Genomic DNA, 16,992 nt, shown 5'->3' on the forward strand with positions numbered 1-16,992 from the left:
ACTGGCTGGCAACTGCATGTCCTAGTAGAAAGCTGTCAGCAATTAAAAATGTCACAGTAGGATAACGATAAAGATTCTATAATACAGTGTCTCCCGACTGAGAGCTAAATGAGAGCAAACACCCCACATAACATATTTCACAAAGTGCACAAGATTGATGCATTTTACTTATAAATGGACAATATTTTAAAGATGAAAGCTGCACTGAATTAATTAATGTATTTAAGGTTCAAAATAACAAAGTGTTTAAGCTCTATCTTTTCTCTTTGCTGTGAAATGCTGTGATGATTCACGCAATGATTATGCTGATTGTGTGTATGTTAATGATGTGAGACAAAACTAATTTGTCAGCTGAGAAAGACCTCAAGTCTCATTCCATGGTAGCTCTCTGGTTGTATTTAATTATTGGCTGTGTTGCAACTGAGCAGAACTACTTTACAGCAGTATCAGGGTTTTTGATTTAAGCACTATTGTGATGAATTACCCCGATTTCACAGATATTTACTTAAATTATCCAAATACACACAACTGGTATGTTTAACCCAGAAACGGTTAACAGAAACAACCATATCAAGATAAACTTCACAGAAAGTTGATGTTTGGATGGTGGTGGGTTATGATGTGTTTCTAAGTGACGGCATGCTTCCAGTCAAGAGCCTCTGGTTGTGATGAATGTCGCCATAATTGCATCCTCAGTCTACCTGTCTTTGTCTTTCTCTCGTCTTAGATCAATACAAGAACACGGAGAAATGAAGATTGAGCAGAGAATTGATGAAGTGAGTTCAACATGATATCAAACACATGTTGTATGTTATCAGCTGGTATCTCTTTTTATGCACATATTATTACACATTTACTGGAATAAACCCTTACAAAGCCATGAATGTGAGGGCAAGCAGTTGATATGCATTCAATCGCAACCTCTTCATGCTTTGGCCTAACCGGGATTTCCGATTAGGCCCAAAAAATCCGGTCCACCTTAACTATCGCATCTATTTATAACAGGGGTGTCAAACTCCTCTAAGTTCAGGGGCCACATACAGCAGAATTAGATGTCACATGGGCTGGATGAGTAAAATCATTGCAAAATTACCTATAGATGACAATAAGTCCATGTTTTCCCCTTTGTTTTAGTGCAAAGAAGTACAAATACATTAGGAAAATCTAATTTACTATAATGGAACACATATGGAATTACCTACTAAACAAAAAGTGGTACACAAGCCAGAATGTTTTTTAGATTATAGATCCTTCATCCTTGCTTTGATGGTCTCAAACACATTCAGAAGGTCAGAAATTCCACAAATAATCCCTCTTGACAATGTGCGGCTGCTAACTGAAAACCATCCAGGTGAGCTCCTTAATGAATCTGAGAGAGTAACAGAAGTGTGCAAAGCTGTATTCAAAGTAAAGGCTGGCTAGAATCTAAAATCTATTCTGGTTTGTTTAACACTTTTTTTTTAACTAAATAATTCCATTTGTGTTCTTTAATAGTTGTGATGTATTCAGTATTAGTCTACAATGTTCAAAATAAAAATAAATAAATAAATAAAAACCATTGAATGAAAAGGTGTGTCCAAGCTTTTGACCAGTTCTGTATGTTTTACAAAACATCATGAACAAGCTCAGATTTCTTAAAACAAACGTGCAATCTGCTCCTGTTTATCATTTAAATCTGTGCATTAAAACTGATCACAGTGATTGTACAAAGGCACAAAGCTTTAAATCACAGGTATTTGGAACAGAAAAATATAGTATTGCACTTTAAGATCAAATAATAATTTAGGATTGCATTTATCAAAAAATTATAGTGTGTCTTTTATGCATTTTTTTAACTTTCAAATTCATCCTGTGACAGTTGTGGGCTGTATGTCTGACACCACTGATTTGAACCTTCAATTTTCAAACTGCTAACACATATTTGACAAAGCGAATTTCAGCTTACTGCTGAAAGTAATGTCAGTTGTTCCATGAACCTTTCCCTTTTTTGAAAACAAAGTCAGTATTCCTGAATTTGGATTTTTGTCTTAATGTTGAAAAATTGCACCACTGTATTAAAATTGACTTTGATGCATTAAAATTTTTTTAGACAGCAGCTCTATAACCAACAAGAAGTAAAAGAGACATTTGATATAAAAAAAATACACAAAGAGCATATATTTTATAATAATATTTATACTTTATGAATACAATCCTCCAGTTATATACAGACTTGATTCCAAAAAGTTGTGATGTTGTGTTAAGCCTAAATAAAATAGAATAGGGTACTCCCTTTTGGAAAAAGAAAATATATTTAATGTTTTATCCCTTCAACTTAATGGATTTTTGTAAATGTATATAAATTCAGAATTTGATGCCAGCAGCACATTTCAGAAAAGTTGGGACAGGGCCAACAAAACACTGCAAATGTTGTGGAACGTTCCACAGGTAACAGATTATCGAAATTGTGTGGTGCATTATGAAGTTTCAAATGGGACATGGAGAGCCTGAACTTAACACAAACATACTGGTGTTGTAAGACACACTGTAAGTTAAAAAAACTAAGTGTTGACATGTGCTCTGCTCACGCCTCACAGTTGTGTCACTTCTTATCTCACTTTAGGCTGTGGCTCCTCTCAGAGAGAAGATTCGCGATCTGGAACAAAGGTGTGTATCCCTTTTTATGCACAAATGTATTCATACCTACAGCCGCTAAAAGTAAAGCGTTTATTAGAGCCTATCCTTTATGGAATTTTTAAAAGGGGGAAAATTTACCCAATAACCGATATAGTGGCCGATATAGTCATTATTGGAGTTGGAATGAAAATAGACCTTTTAATGTGGATTGTTTACAGATTTTTCATCAAGGTACCCAGACAGCTTCATAATGATGACTATTAAAAAAAATAATAATACGAATACGAAAACTTTATTATCCACTGAGTGGAAATTCCTCTTTGGTTTCACCAAATTTCCACCCATTTATCCTTGAAAGAAAATTATGGGGGATATACCACAGACCAAGTGGACCACATTTATTAAGGGTTTTTTTTTTAAATACTACCCCTAAATGTCAAAGATCTGTGATGTGACATATATGTCACATTGGGCGCTTGGTATTCATTTTTATGATATTTCTTATTTCAATATAAATAAACTTGACACATTTTCTGCTTACAGAAAAACAAATTTGCCTTTTTCTCTGCATCTCCACAACATATATTAAAATTGTGACATTAATAGTGCTGTTTAAAACAAATTATTTTTCAGATTTGTTTTTAAGTAACAAAATAATAATAAATCAATAATAAATAAAAACAAATAAACCCTAATACGGTTAAATGCAATAAACGACACCCTATTAACAGATTACAATTGTTAAATGGGTTTAAACTTAGCCTAGTGACAAAAAATAAGCATTTTGAAATGAGCTACTTTTTTTACATTTCTGTTTCCAGTCACACTTTTGGAGAAGTCACTTCTTGTCAAAGTCACATGACCACCACACCAGGGTGTTGAGTATACATCGCTTAGGGACTTAATGAGTTAAGTTGAAGCATAAAGCTGTATATGGGAGATTCAAGAACATTTAGAGTGTTTGTTACAGCCGTGTCACTGTAGGTTCTTATGGGTTAATAATGTAACATATCAGACAGTATATACACAGATACAAGTACCGGCCAATATTGCTATATATAGAAACACCAACTCAATGCTCAGTGAAAGGTCAATGCACTATAAACGTTAAGACCCATTTCGTGACTACATTGAGCCTTTTTTTGACTAGTTTAAAGTCTATGGAAGAACAGCAAGCTGTGGTGATCTGCATACCTCCTCTCCCCAGTTACCAGAAAGTTGATATTTAGAAGATTAGAAGTCACATACCACAAAGCGGGCTATACACAAATGAAGCCAATATTGGCTGTTCATTGCAGCAACTGTTCGCATATACATTCTGCTCCTACAGGTTAATTATTTGTGTCACCTTCTGTGCCTTCAATGCTAATGAGACAGAAATAGAAAGCCACTTGTTTAGATTGCATCCATTGCCCCCTTGTCCCTTCTGTGTGCTGCTTTTCTGCAATATGCCACAGGATTACAAGACCCTTTTAAAAGGAGCATAACATATTTCTATGTGATTCTCCTGAGAAGCCCGTGAATGAGGGCTGCAGGTGGATTGTGTTGACACAGGCTTATCGGTGAATGAAGCCCTGGATATTTGGTTCTGCTGCACCTCCTGGTGATGCACAAAAAGGTTTCTCGAGACTTGTTTGACACCTTGAATTCTAATGAGGCATAAACATGTTTATGCTGTTGGTTATTTTATTCTATTCTGTCGGGTAATAACATTGTAGTCACCAACATTACTGAGATCTAAATCATCAATGAATTTAAATCCTCAATCTATACTTTGAGTAGTTTAAACAAAGTTGACATATCTTAATGTTAAAGGAAGGTAAAGGAAGGAAACTACACCATATTGCATTAGTACCTTTCTATATAAATACTAGTTTTTCAGGCGAAGCAATGATGTGAAAGCCCATTTATTTATTGAAAAATCACAAGAAATCTCTCTTTTAAACTCTAAATTCTCTTTTTTAATTTAATGGCATAGTCATGTTGGACCTAAAAAGAAACTCTGACGTGTTTTGGGATTTTTTTTCTCCTGATGAAGACTTGAGTTTGTTTTTAGGTCTAACATGACTGTTCCATTACAATAAAGGCATTTCAATTGTTTAAAGGAAAATGCCTTAGAGCTGTCTTGTGATTTTTGGCTCCATGTATCCTTATCCAAAGAGCTCCTGAAACAAGCTTGATTTGAGTCCAGGAAACACTCCTTCTCAAACTAAATTTTCTGAACCCATTTATTTGTTTATTGATGATTTCCATTAGTAATTGAGATTGTTCTGTTCTGCTTCCTTCTCATGGAGTTTTTTCTTTTTGTCCTCTCTCTCTAGTTTTTCTCAGAAATACCCACCTGTGAAATTCCTCTCTGAAAAGGATCGGAAGAGAATTTTGGTATGCAACAAACACAATTTCTTCTATTAAAAGATTTCTCTTTTTTTTTTATTTTTTTTTACCTTTTACTGTGAGAGCGTTATGACATGCAACAAAACTCCCATGGCTGGAATGAAACCAGTGACATTGTGATTACATGGTTTGTGTTCTGGCCATTCAACTACAAAGTTGCTGATATATCTAGCGCTACAAGAGATGGTCAGTTAATGGAAAGAAAGTCCTTCAGATGTTCTTCAAACATCCCCTCCACTCAAATGTATTTTGCTTATGTCTCCTAAAATGTTTGGTCTTGACTATCCTCAAATGATTGTCAGTAGAGAGGTTTTTTCACATTCCTATACTGAAGTGGTTGTGAGTGCATTTCCCCGGGCTATAACAGATTTGGTATGTCACTACTTTGCCAGTTAAAAGCCAGAAAAGAAAAGCAGACTAGACAGTACAGAGGATGGAAACATAGCGTAACATTACACTTTATCCATTTTTTCATTCCCTCATACCATCCTGACATTTTGCGATGGTGTATATGAAGGGGTTTGTGTTTGTGTGTGTTTTGATTTGAATATTGATACAGTTATTCTTAAAAAGTCGTTTGCGTGTGTGTTATCCTTCCACCTGAGGGAAGAAAATGATAAATGTGGGACAAAGATCCACCAGTTCCCTGACTGTGACTCTGATGGGGACGAGGACACTAAAGAAAAATCAAACGCATTACTTGCCAGCAAACTATATATGATAACTTTCTAACATCAAAAATAATTTTAACACAGAGACAGATGGTTTATTGAGGCCCATTTCAATTTAACTGTGACCCACTCAAAAACGTACATGTCGTCTACTCTGTTTTTCCGCATGCAGGCTCAGGCATTTCCTGCTTACACACACACATAAACAATTAAAAGTTCATTTCTCAATGCAAGTGTGTACTTGTATTATAATGCTATTACATTATTATTCTATCAGTGGCATAAAATGGTCTAATTTGACACTATGGCAATTATTTCTGGGACAATATATTGTACTGATAAAAGTTGTGATTGTGACAGGGCTACTTTTATTAAATCCATTATCAGAAGAACTAAATAACATTTACTGGTGCTATTACACTTGTGTATTGTTTTACTAGATCACTGGTGGAGCTGGTTTTGTTGGGTCTCACCTGACTGATAAGCTGATGATGGATGGCCATGAGGTGACTGTGGTGGACAACTTCTTCACAGGAAGGAAAAGGAATGTGGAGCACTGGATCGGCCACGAAAACTTTGAGCTCATCAATCATGATGTAGTGGAGCCTCTTTATATTGAAGGTGAGCAAGATGGTTAAATATATGCGACAAGCTGTTAACATATGATCACATTCAGTTCATTACATTACATTACATGTCATTTAGCAGACGCTTTTGTCCAAAGCGACTTACAATAAGTGCATTCAACCTGATGGTACTAGACATAGACCATAGGAATCAAGTAAGTACATAACTTTAAGACCTAACTGTCATCGCTAAAGGAGTGCTATATGTTAAAGAAGAAAAGAAGAGAAAAGAATAAGAGCTTTTTTTTTTTTTTTTTTTTTAATATATATGTTAAGTGACCATGACCGAGATATTGTTGGAAGAGATAGGTCTTCAGCCTGCGGCGGAAGATGTACAGGCTGTTTGAGGTCCTGATGTCAGTAGGGAGCTCGTTCCACCATTTGGGAGCAAAGACAGAGAAAAGTGTGGAAGTGGTTTTGAGGCGAGTTGACCCACGCAGGGTGGGAGTCGCCAGCTGTTTGGCTGATGCAGAGCGTAGAGGACGGGCAGGGGTGTAGAGTTTGACAAGGTCCTGGATGTAAGTAGGACCTGAACTGTTAGCAGCAGGACGCCAGAGCTAGAGTCTTGAAGCGTATCCGCGCAGCCACCGGTAGCCAGTGGAGGGAGCGGAGGAGGGGTGTTGTGTGTGAAAATTTGGGAAGATTGAAGACCAATCGAGCAGCTGCATTCTGGATGAGTTGTAGAGGTCGGATGGTTTTGGCAGTCAGACCTGCCATGAGGGAGTTGCAGTAGTCCAGGCGTGAGATGACCAGTGCCTGGACCAGGACCTGAGCTGCCTTCTGAGTGAGAAACGGGCGGATTCTCCTGATGTTATGCAGCAAGAATCTGCAAGATCTGGTAGTGGCGGTGATGTTTGTTGAGAGGGACAGTTGGTTGTCAAGAGTTACGCCAAGGTTTTTGGCGGTTTCTGTGGAGACAACCACCGTGTTCTGGACAGTGATGTGGAGGTCAGTGGTGGGGGAGCCCTTCCCTGGGAGGTAGAGTAGCTCAGTCTTTCCCAGGTTGAGTTTGAGGTGGTGCGAGGACATCCACTGGGAGATGTCTGCCAGACATGCAGAGATACGTGCTGCTGCATGTGTTTCAGACTGGGGAAATGAGAAGATTAGCTGGGTGTCGTCGGCATAGCTATGATAGGAGAAGCCATGCGATGAGGGAGCCAAGGGAGTTGGTGTATATCGAGAAGAGGAGCGGACCAAGGACAGAGCCTTGAGGGACCCCGGTGGTGAGTAGACAGGGTTCTGAAACAGAACCCCTCCAAATTACACGGAAGGTGCGGTCCTTGAGATAGGATTTGAGCAGAGACAAGGCAGAGCCCGATACTCCCAGGTGGTGAAGGGTGGAGATGAGGATCTGGTGATCCACAGTGTCGAAAGCTGCAGAGTGGTCCAGTAGAACCACCACAGATGAGAGAGAGGCCGCCTTCGCCTTGTGAAGCTGTTCAGTCACAGCGAGAAGGGCAGTCTCTGTTGAGTGGCCCTTCTTGAAACCAGACTGGTGAGGGTCAAGGAAATTGTGCCCATGAAGATAGCAGGATAGTTGATTGAAGATAGCCCGTTCCAGAGTTTTGGAGAGGAACGGCAGGAGAGAGACGGGTCTGTAGTTGTCCACTAAGGATGGGTCGAGGGTGGATTTCTTAGGAGAGGATTCACCCTTGCTTCTTTCAGAGACTTAGGAAAGCAGCCAGTAGTCAAGGAAGTGTTGATAAGATGGGAGAGGAACGGGAGGAGATCCGGAGCAATAGACTGAAACAGGTGGGAGGGAATAGGATCCAGCTGACAAGTAGTAGGACGGGCAGAGGTTACAAGGCTGAGCACTTGAGGAGGAGACAGTGGAGTGAATGCTGAGAGGGAGGGAGACGCTAATGGGGAGGGAGGAGAGGCAGGTTGTAAGACTGGATGGGTAAATGAAGAGCGTATGTCCTCAATCTTTTTCAGGAAGTGGTTGACAAAGTGGGTCGGTAGGAGGGAGGAGGTAGGAGGGGGGGTTGGAGGGACCAGGAGGTTTGTAAAGATGGAGTAGAGCTTCTTGGGGTTGGAGAATGAGGATTGGATCTTGGTCTGATAGAGCTTTTTTCAGCAGAGATCAAAGATGAGAAGGCAGCAAGAAGGTGGTTGCGTAGGTCCTCAGGGTGTTTAGTTTTCTGCCACTTCCGTTCTGATGCCCGTAGGGGAGCTCTGGTGGCACGCACAGAGTCTGACAGCCACGGGGCAGGGGAGGACTTGCGTACTTTCCGAGGAGTGAGAGGACAGAGTGAGTCAAGAGAGGAGGAGAGGGTGGCAAGGAGAGTGTCGGTTGCAGAGTTGGGCTGCAGAAGTGAGAATGAGTCCGATGAAGGGACGGATGAGAGAACAGTTGAGGCCAGAGCAGGAGGAGAGAGAGAGCGAATGTTGCGGCGGACCAGATGCCGTATCTGTCGGTGAGGGCAGACAGTCCGATCGGGAGAGTGGGAGGGAGAAATTGATAAAGTAGTGGTCAGAGACATGAAGTGGGGTTACAGAGAGATTGGTAGTAGAGCAACTCCTGGTGAAAATGAGATCAAGGAGGTTGCCAGCATTGTGAGTAGGAGGTGATGGAGTGAGCAGAAGAGCGAAGGAGGAGAGTAGAAGTAGTAAGTCTGCTGACTTCTCGAGCAGGATGTTGAAGTCCCCGAGAAGGACAAGTGGTGGACCATCTTCAGGGAAGTTTGACAGTAGGACGTCAAGCTCCTCCAGAAATTCTCCAAGGGGACCAGGTGGGCGGTAGAGAACAACAATGGTTACTGATGAGGGAGAGGTTATGGTGACAGCGTGGAATTCAAAGAACCGTGGAGAAAACTGTGGCAGTGGATGGAGGGAGAACTTCCAGTCACGGTTGATAAGAAGACCTGTTCCACTTTAGACAATGTCCCTTGAGCTTTCTTTAATATCTGATACTAGAAAGCTCGTGAAAAGTTCTTATTGCCATAATGGAGACATAGAAATAATTCATGTTGGCACAGAGAACTGCTAAATTAATAATTTTGAGGAATCTGTTCTGACTAGACCATAGTCAGTCCCCTAATTAATTTAGAGCTGCACGTTTCGAGTGCTGCTGTTCAATTAAAACTGCAGTTGAATTTAAAGATCCAACACCAAAACTGACAAAATACTAGAAGTGCACTCGTTGCCTGATCTAGCATTATATCTGTATCAGGAAAACTCTACAAAATACTATGGCAACCAACAGAAAATATCAGGAAAGCTCACAGTACTTGAATCATTTAAAAAAAGAGGGTATCACTAGTGACAAACGCTTCAAATGGCAGGAAAAAGACTTGTAACCAAACAAATACAGCCTGTAGCGTAGTCACCTGCGGTGCTCAGTGGCGTCCAGAGTGGTCAAGATGCTGAAACAGTACAATAAAGAATGGATAGAGGTTTAGCTCACAGTTTGAAACTCTGTCTCTATTTCTCTGTTTATCTTCACAGCCTTCTTTTGATATGGTTTCCTCACAGTACAATCACACAAGTGCACACCAATGCTTGTGTGCACCTGAGCTCCCTATAATGCTGGGAATTTTCTGGGCAATTTTTGGGGGATATATATAAAAGCTAATCCATTTCTGATGTTTTGTTTGCTTTCTTTTGACCAGCTGTCAAAACCCCCCTGTTGAGCCTTGTTAGACCCAGAGACTGCAGGTGGTTGTGAGGGGTGGAGCTCGGGCTATTGAAATGCTGAAAGAACAGCATTTTGTGGCAGAGAAAAAAACAAAAATGAGGATTAAATATCTGTTGCAGAAACAATTGTTTTTATGCCTCCATTGCGGCAACACCTGTCCATTTTATGTTCAGAAGACCTTGGATTGCGCCACTGGAATAGTCTTATCCAGTACTAGTGGTGCACCAATGTGTTACAATAGATGGTTATCAGCCAGACAGTCTCATTTGCATCCAATTTAGTCACTGCTGTTATGAAATACTGCATTTCACGTAGTGAGGCATGCCAGCTGCGTAAGGTCTAAGGCAGACTAACTGAAGACGCAGCAGCAGCATTAGATGGTAATTGTGCATGGGATTACACAGGAAACCGAAGACCTGCTGTGAAAATTCACAACTCAATTAAACACAACAGCGTAATATACCTCTTATTCCTGTGTTTGGAAATAGAAATCACTTCAAAAAATGTTTAGTGCTCGTCTTTGCTTGAAAAACTGACAACAGTGTCTCTGTATTTTCAAGAGGAAATTAAGTATTACATAGAATAGAGAATTGCTGATTGCTGAAAAATGGAACACGCTATAAAAAAGTGAAAATATTCAGAGGTCTCGATCAGGAGTCTGAGCCATCACCAGTCAATTACAGTCACCTTGAAAAGGGAAGAGTGGTTTGGAAAATGGGTTAAAAGATGATAAAGATTGCTATAAAATGGGATAAAGATGGATGTGGGAGAGAAAAAAAAACTACCTCGAAGATGGAAATTAGACCTTAGAACACAATGTTCATGTTCCTGGCCCATATTGTTACGCCTAGGCCATTTGCACTTTACATTCTTTCAAATATATTTACAGCTGCAAAAGAAACTATTGGTATTGTAATAAAGAAGTTGCAAAAATTGCAATTTTTTCATCTTTCTGTCATTAACCGTGATGTTGCTTATTTCATGCTTATTGGCAGTAACTTTTTACAGCATTTTTTTGCCCTTGAAACATCAGACCAGAGACACCAGGCTACAAAGAGATGTGCAAAAAACAAAAGCAGCGTAGCATTGAAATGATGATTTAGGTTACGGATGAAACAAATGTGTGTTTCAATGTGAGATAATTTATGCTTTTTCTGCTCTTTACAGTGGACCAGATCTATCACCTGGCATCTCCAGCCTCTCCTCCAAACTACATGTACAATCCCATCAAAACACTCAAGACTAACACCATTGGCACTCTTAACATGCTTGGTGAGTAAATTTAGTGCATCCTACCCTTAAATGACCACTTATAAGGGTCACAAAACAAGGCTTCATATTAAAACTTTCAAGTCTGAATTGAATCTCTTCACATTAACAAAGTGAGCATTAGTTTTAATTAAATGCGCTTGTTACACTGTCTCAAGAGGACTGTTACAAATGTATCATTCATTATTTATATTATAACAAGGAAATTAAATCTGTTAAATAAACCACAAAATACTGTAATGAATCAAGATGTTGGGGAGATTTTTTTTAATGTTTTTTGAGGTTCAGCCTATAAAAATTGTTGTTAACAAGTTTTGTTAACACGTTCTGACCCTTTTTTTTATAGGGAATTAGGGGTTGGGGATGGGATTCTTATGGGGAGATGACATTTATACTGCATGAAAAAAACTGCATGAGAGTATCAAAGTGGGCATATCTGTTAAGGGGACTTGTGGGTATCCATATAACCCATTTTCATTCGATAATTTGAGGTCAGAGGTCAGTTTTTCTCTTGCTAAAAATGAGCATAACTTCTGGATGGTATTTACCCCCTTTCAGAAAAGAATGCATGTCATTGCACCATGGATTCCTTAGATCTTCTAGTTACTAATATTATCTGAAGCTTTAAATGTCACCCCATGAAAGCCTCTGAAGGAAAAATATGGAAAAACAACAAATTAACCCCTTAGCATTCCACGGCCTGCTGGACGTTTTTATTGACTTTGTAGTGTGAATCAAAAGACAAAAAATCTCTCTCATTAAATGTTCAACTTGTATCCATGTCAACTGTTGTCTTGGACAACAAATTAACTCGTTAGTGTTCCACGGCCTGCTTTTTTTGGGGGGGCTGTTTGACCTGCTCTCACTTTGTTGTTTGCCTCCAAGGTTTGGCCAAACGTGTGGGCGCCAGGCTTCTACTGGCTTCTACTTCTGAGGTTTATGGAGGTAAGGAAGATGACTCCCACTCTTTATTTAAATATTCTAGGTATGCTTTCCAATTAATTTATGGACCCCTTTAGGTTAGATACTCAGTGGATGTTTAGTTGCCTCTACAACCGACATCTCTTTTGGTTTCACTTTTGAAACCTTTCACTTCTGGGTTTTGAAAACATTAATTATTAATCTTGAGCTAAACCTCTCTCTTAGTCTTTCTGACACTAAATTTATTCTTTCTATGTTTCATTGCAGTCAGTAAAAATAGACTGCTGCACGATGTTTTCAAGGGTTTCAGTTCAGCAACACAACAATTATGGTGGCAGCATTTATGACCAACAATAACTATCTATACCCGCACTACTGAAGCACAAACTAGACCGTTTGTACTAAGCAATCACAGTCATTATATTTGTCCTGAAAACCAATCATAGTAGCCATCCATTCTGGTGAGACATAAGCTTGTTTCAATCCGTAAAATGGCATGCATGCTTTTCCACGTCCTGTAGTTTTTAAATTGAGTCTTAAATGCCTTATATTTTTGTGTTCCAGATCCAGAGGTACACCCACAGAATGAAGAGTACTGGGGGCATGTGAATCCAATTGGTCCTCGAGCATGCTACGATGAGGGGAAACGTGTTGCAGAGACCATGTGTTATGCCTACATGAAACAGGTATCATTATTTTACTGTATCATTTGAAAAAATAACAGGTTTGAGGGGTGATTTTTTTTTTTACTTGATTGACAGTCACATTAGGCCCTGTGTGACTTCATAAGTCAAATGCTATGAAGCAACACCACAATCCTGCAATTTTAGCCATTAGCCTAAACTCTAAAATAACTGAAATGCATTAAAGACAGGTGGTAAAGCATTTGTCCAGTGATCCGAAGCTCGTGGTTCAATTCCTGGCTACGACAGTCAACATGTCGAGGTTTGTGGCAAGAGGCTTAACACCGAATTGTTCCCATCAGTGTGTGAGAGTGCCTGATGAGCAGGTTGCACCTTGTGTGGTGCACCAGTGTATGTTTCATTTGCACAAATGATCGCTAAATTGATGATTGATGATTGCTAAAATGAAATGACATGATTTATTGTGTTATCAATATGAACAGGTTTTTGTTTTATAAGCATTATAAAATAGGATGTGTAACCTTGAAGGTTATTAATTGAGAAGACTATTTTTGATATATCCATGAATCTCGTATTGATGATCAGGTTTCATGTGTATTTCCAGAAACATCCAGGTAATTTTGAGGCATTTTGATATATATTTTTTTCTGTTGTGACTTGATTGACGCCAGCCTTTGATGATCAGATATGATTGACTTCTTTTGCCTTTCCTCCAGGCAGGTGATATTTATTTATCTGCCTCGTCTCCTGCTCCTCCTCAACTGCTCATTATTTTTTCACACTTAGTGGCAGACTTCTTGGAAATGAACGGCTTTCAATGCCCAAATGTCAGTCGTTTGTGCACAGGGACGAGACTATCACTCATTACATCTATTGCCCAGTTATGTAATTGAAATTCATTAACATTTAAAAACTGATGAGTGTGGGTTATGAAACAGAAAAAGCATGTCTTACCTGCTCCTCAGATGGAAGCAAACCTATAAAGATAGAAAACTGTTTATCAGATGACTGCTGGTTGCCAGTTGATATGATGCATTCAAACTAAATTTGATCATGTATAAGGTAAGGATGCACAGCTGTAATTATAGTTTAACATGACTGATGTCGCTCCTCAATTTTAGAAGAAGTAGCATTATATGAAAAGTGGTGATTTTGACTTTTCTATTTATACCCTTCCATAAATTAATAAAAGGCATATCTGAAACCAATAATTTAAAGGGACTGAAATGTGTTATTAAACACACCAGTGCTTTTTTAGATTTATTTTGAGCCAAGTGATTATGGCATCCTCTTCCTAATTATGATAAATGAAGTTTGCATAGATAGGTGCAGATGTTGCCCCATCATTATACATCGAATCTCAGCTCCAGCATCTACAACGAGCCTTCTGTGGTGAGCGTTGGTCTTTATATACTCTACTTAATTGCCACGCACCAGAAGGGGGTGTGTGTGTGTGTGTGTGTGTGTGTGTGTGTGTGTGTGTGTGTGTGTGTGTGTGTGTGTGTGTGTGTGTGTGTGTGTGTGTGTGTGTGTGTGTGTGTGTGTGTGTGTGTGTGTGTGTGTGTGTGTGTGTGTGTGTGTGTGTGTGTGTGTGTGTGTGTGTGTGTGTGTGTGTGTGTGTGTGTGTGTGTGTGTGTGTGTGTGTGTGTGTGTGTGTGTGTGTGTGTGTGTGTGTGTGTGTGTGTGTGTGTGTGTGTGTGTGTGTGTGTGTGTGTGTGTGTCTATGCAGTACGTGTAAATGTTTGTTTATCTAGTCTGCTGATTGTCTGTGTAGGTAATACAGGGCATGCATGCAGGAAAAATGATAAGCCTTTTCCTCCAGATGGCGATTTAATGTTGAAAGCTGTGACTATGTATGTGCAAATGTAAGTTATTCAGACATGAAACACATCGAATTTGACTGAGCATTTAATGTTAATGGCATAAGTGAAAAAGCAGAAAGTTGTATCATTTGACCGCCAGAAGACCGCTGGACCAACACAGTTAGCTGGCATTAGTATTGGTGTTTTAATTGTTCCTGTTGGTGCTTCTTTCTAAAGATGAATAACTAGTTGTTTTATGGTATGATGTATATATGGCATTTCTTTGACTTAAGGTGGACCTGTCATGTCGTTTTGTGCATCAGAGACGCCTCCCGCCATTCAACATTAAATCAAGTGATGTGAACAGGCTGCACATATTTTCTCATTTGCTAGCCAGTGTTACTCTAAGTAACAACTGTTATGCTCATACATTTTCATTCACTGTGTCACACAAGTAAGGCCGCTCCTCCAAGCATCTTAACGTGTCCATCATAACTATAGTCTACAGCAGCTGAACAGATCCTGGGCAATCCGCTCCACAAAGGTGGTAAATGGTAACACTTAATTACACTTGCATGTTTTCTTTAAAGAGCCCCTGAGCCACAGTTGGAAAAGTTCACATGTTTAATGGAATAACAATAATGCATTTTTTGAACATTCAATATACAATATCCACATAACACAGGGGCAAACTGACTTAACTATTTGCTTTTTTTTGTAGCGTAAAAGTTCAACATTTGAATGTTAAAGTATTTATCTAATTGTTGCAAGTGTAAGGAAGTAAAATGATACGAGCTACTAGTTCCATTGTCTTTTATTTATCTAACAATGTATCTGACGAAGGGAAATTATTTGATTTCAATTCATCCGTAGCATATCATGCTGTTATGAAGCAGACAGGTGGCCGCCACAATTTAATTCTGAACCGAAAATATTTATACACTTGTGAATCTGGGAAGTCTGCCAAGGGATTCAACTCTGAAGGTGCAATTAGAAAGACCAAGATTAGGGTGAGTGGCTTGTACCGGACTGTCCTCAGTGCATCATGTTGGCAATGTCAGATGTCTAGTTATTACGTTTTCTAGGTCTGACTTTTGTGCCCGGTCAACACTGCCAATTATTCATTTATTTATCTTTAAATGGCATTACTATGCATTTGAGTATGTTGACGGGACTGATTCCATGTGGAATAAAACATAAGTGTAACAGAAGCATTCATTCTAAAAGCATATCTTTAGTGTAGTGTTGTGAGCGGCAGAGCAAGCTCTACCAAGATTGCCATTTGCAGTTTATGCTTTATAGACATCCCCTCTCAGTAGGCTATACAGTATCTGCATAACACACTACTAATAACGATGTCTTGTAACTCTCAAGAGCATACGCTCGACACTGCACTGCCTTGGCTCCTCAGCAATGCACTGTAGAGAAAATCGATGGGCTTATGTGCATATAGACTGCCATGGTTAAGTGATACTGGGAAATGAGAGAGTGGGATGCAACATGGGTCCCTCTCCAATTCAAAGCAGGGACATATGTGTATTGATTTTTCTGAAGTGGTTGTGTACCAAAATATAGAAATAACCAGGAAGAAAATATTTCATTTCTATTCTTACTACTTCAAGTTGTACCCAGCCTGTGCACTGTCAGCTGTGATTGGCCCCAGCCAACCTGCCACTTTGAATAGGATAAGCAGTCGGAGATGATATTGATAGGAGGGATGCACATTTCTTTTCCAACATCCATTCAAACGCACATCTTGTGCTTGCCTTCATATGTATGTTTCTGTCTTTTTTTTGTTGTTGTCGCTGTATTCATGCGGATGGGATGTTGGACTCTCAGTAGGGTTCCTATGGACATTAACGAATTTGAAGATGCATAAATAGAGAATTGAATGACCCTAAGGCTATGTGGTTGCCTATTAGGATATGTAACATGCCAGTCATGGATCATTAGATGTGATACCACAGTTGCAAAGGGTTTAAATGACAAAAAACATTTAAACCCCCCTTTCTGGTGTAGTGGCAAGCAGAAGGGTTATAGTTACTGCAAAACATTTATTAATTCAAACTGTTGTCATCAACATACTCCTTCAAGCGGATTTAAGTATTGCTGTAAACCTCCTAAATGAGGTGCGTAGACTGTGATGTATTTAAAAATGAAACATGTCCGGTGTCTGTAGAAGTGTCTGTGCACACACGATCTTTTACATTTACACATAGTTTTCAAGTCCTCTTTATCATATTGTCCTCATTGTGTCCTTGTTCTTCACCTTACTGAATGCATTTATGGGTTGTGACCGTCAAATTCCATGTCTCACTTTTTCAAGGGAACAATCTACATAATTTTCATGTTTTTATTCATGTTCTGTGACCCAAAATGGATTCATATCCTGTCTGAAGTAGCATGTATTGA

At 39.3% G+C, this 16,992-nt stretch overlaps 1 protein-coding gene across 1 annotated transcript in view; it reads left to right on the forward strand.

Moving 5' to 3' along the window:
* Positions 1-16,992, forward strand: part of uxs1 (UDP-glucuronate decarboxylase 1) — a 38,690-nt gene that overhangs the window by 6,714 nt on the left and 14,984 nt on the right. Inside the window, exons 3-9 of the mRNA XM_059342789.1 lie at positions 728-776; positions 2,603-2,646; positions 4,938-4,998; positions 6,122-6,302; positions 11,112-11,216; positions 12,099-12,158; positions 12,699-12,820. Coding sequence (XP_059198772.1) covers positions 728-776; positions 2,603-2,646; positions 4,938-4,998; positions 6,122-6,302; positions 11,112-11,216; positions 12,099-12,158; positions 12,699-12,820 — 622 coding nt within the window. The remainder of the gene's footprint in view (positions 1-727; positions 777-2,602; positions 2,647-4,937; positions 4,999-6,121; positions 6,303-11,111; positions 11,217-12,098; positions 12,159-12,698; positions 12,821-16,992) is intronic.

Source organism: Centropristis striata, chromosome 10, assembly GCF_030273125.1.
Source record: "Centropristis striata isolate RG_2023a ecotype Rhode Island chromosome 10, C.striata_1.0, whole genome shotgun sequence".
Taxonomy (NCBI): Eukaryota; Metazoa; Chordata; class Actinopteri; order Perciformes; family Serranidae; genus Centropristis; species Centropristis striata.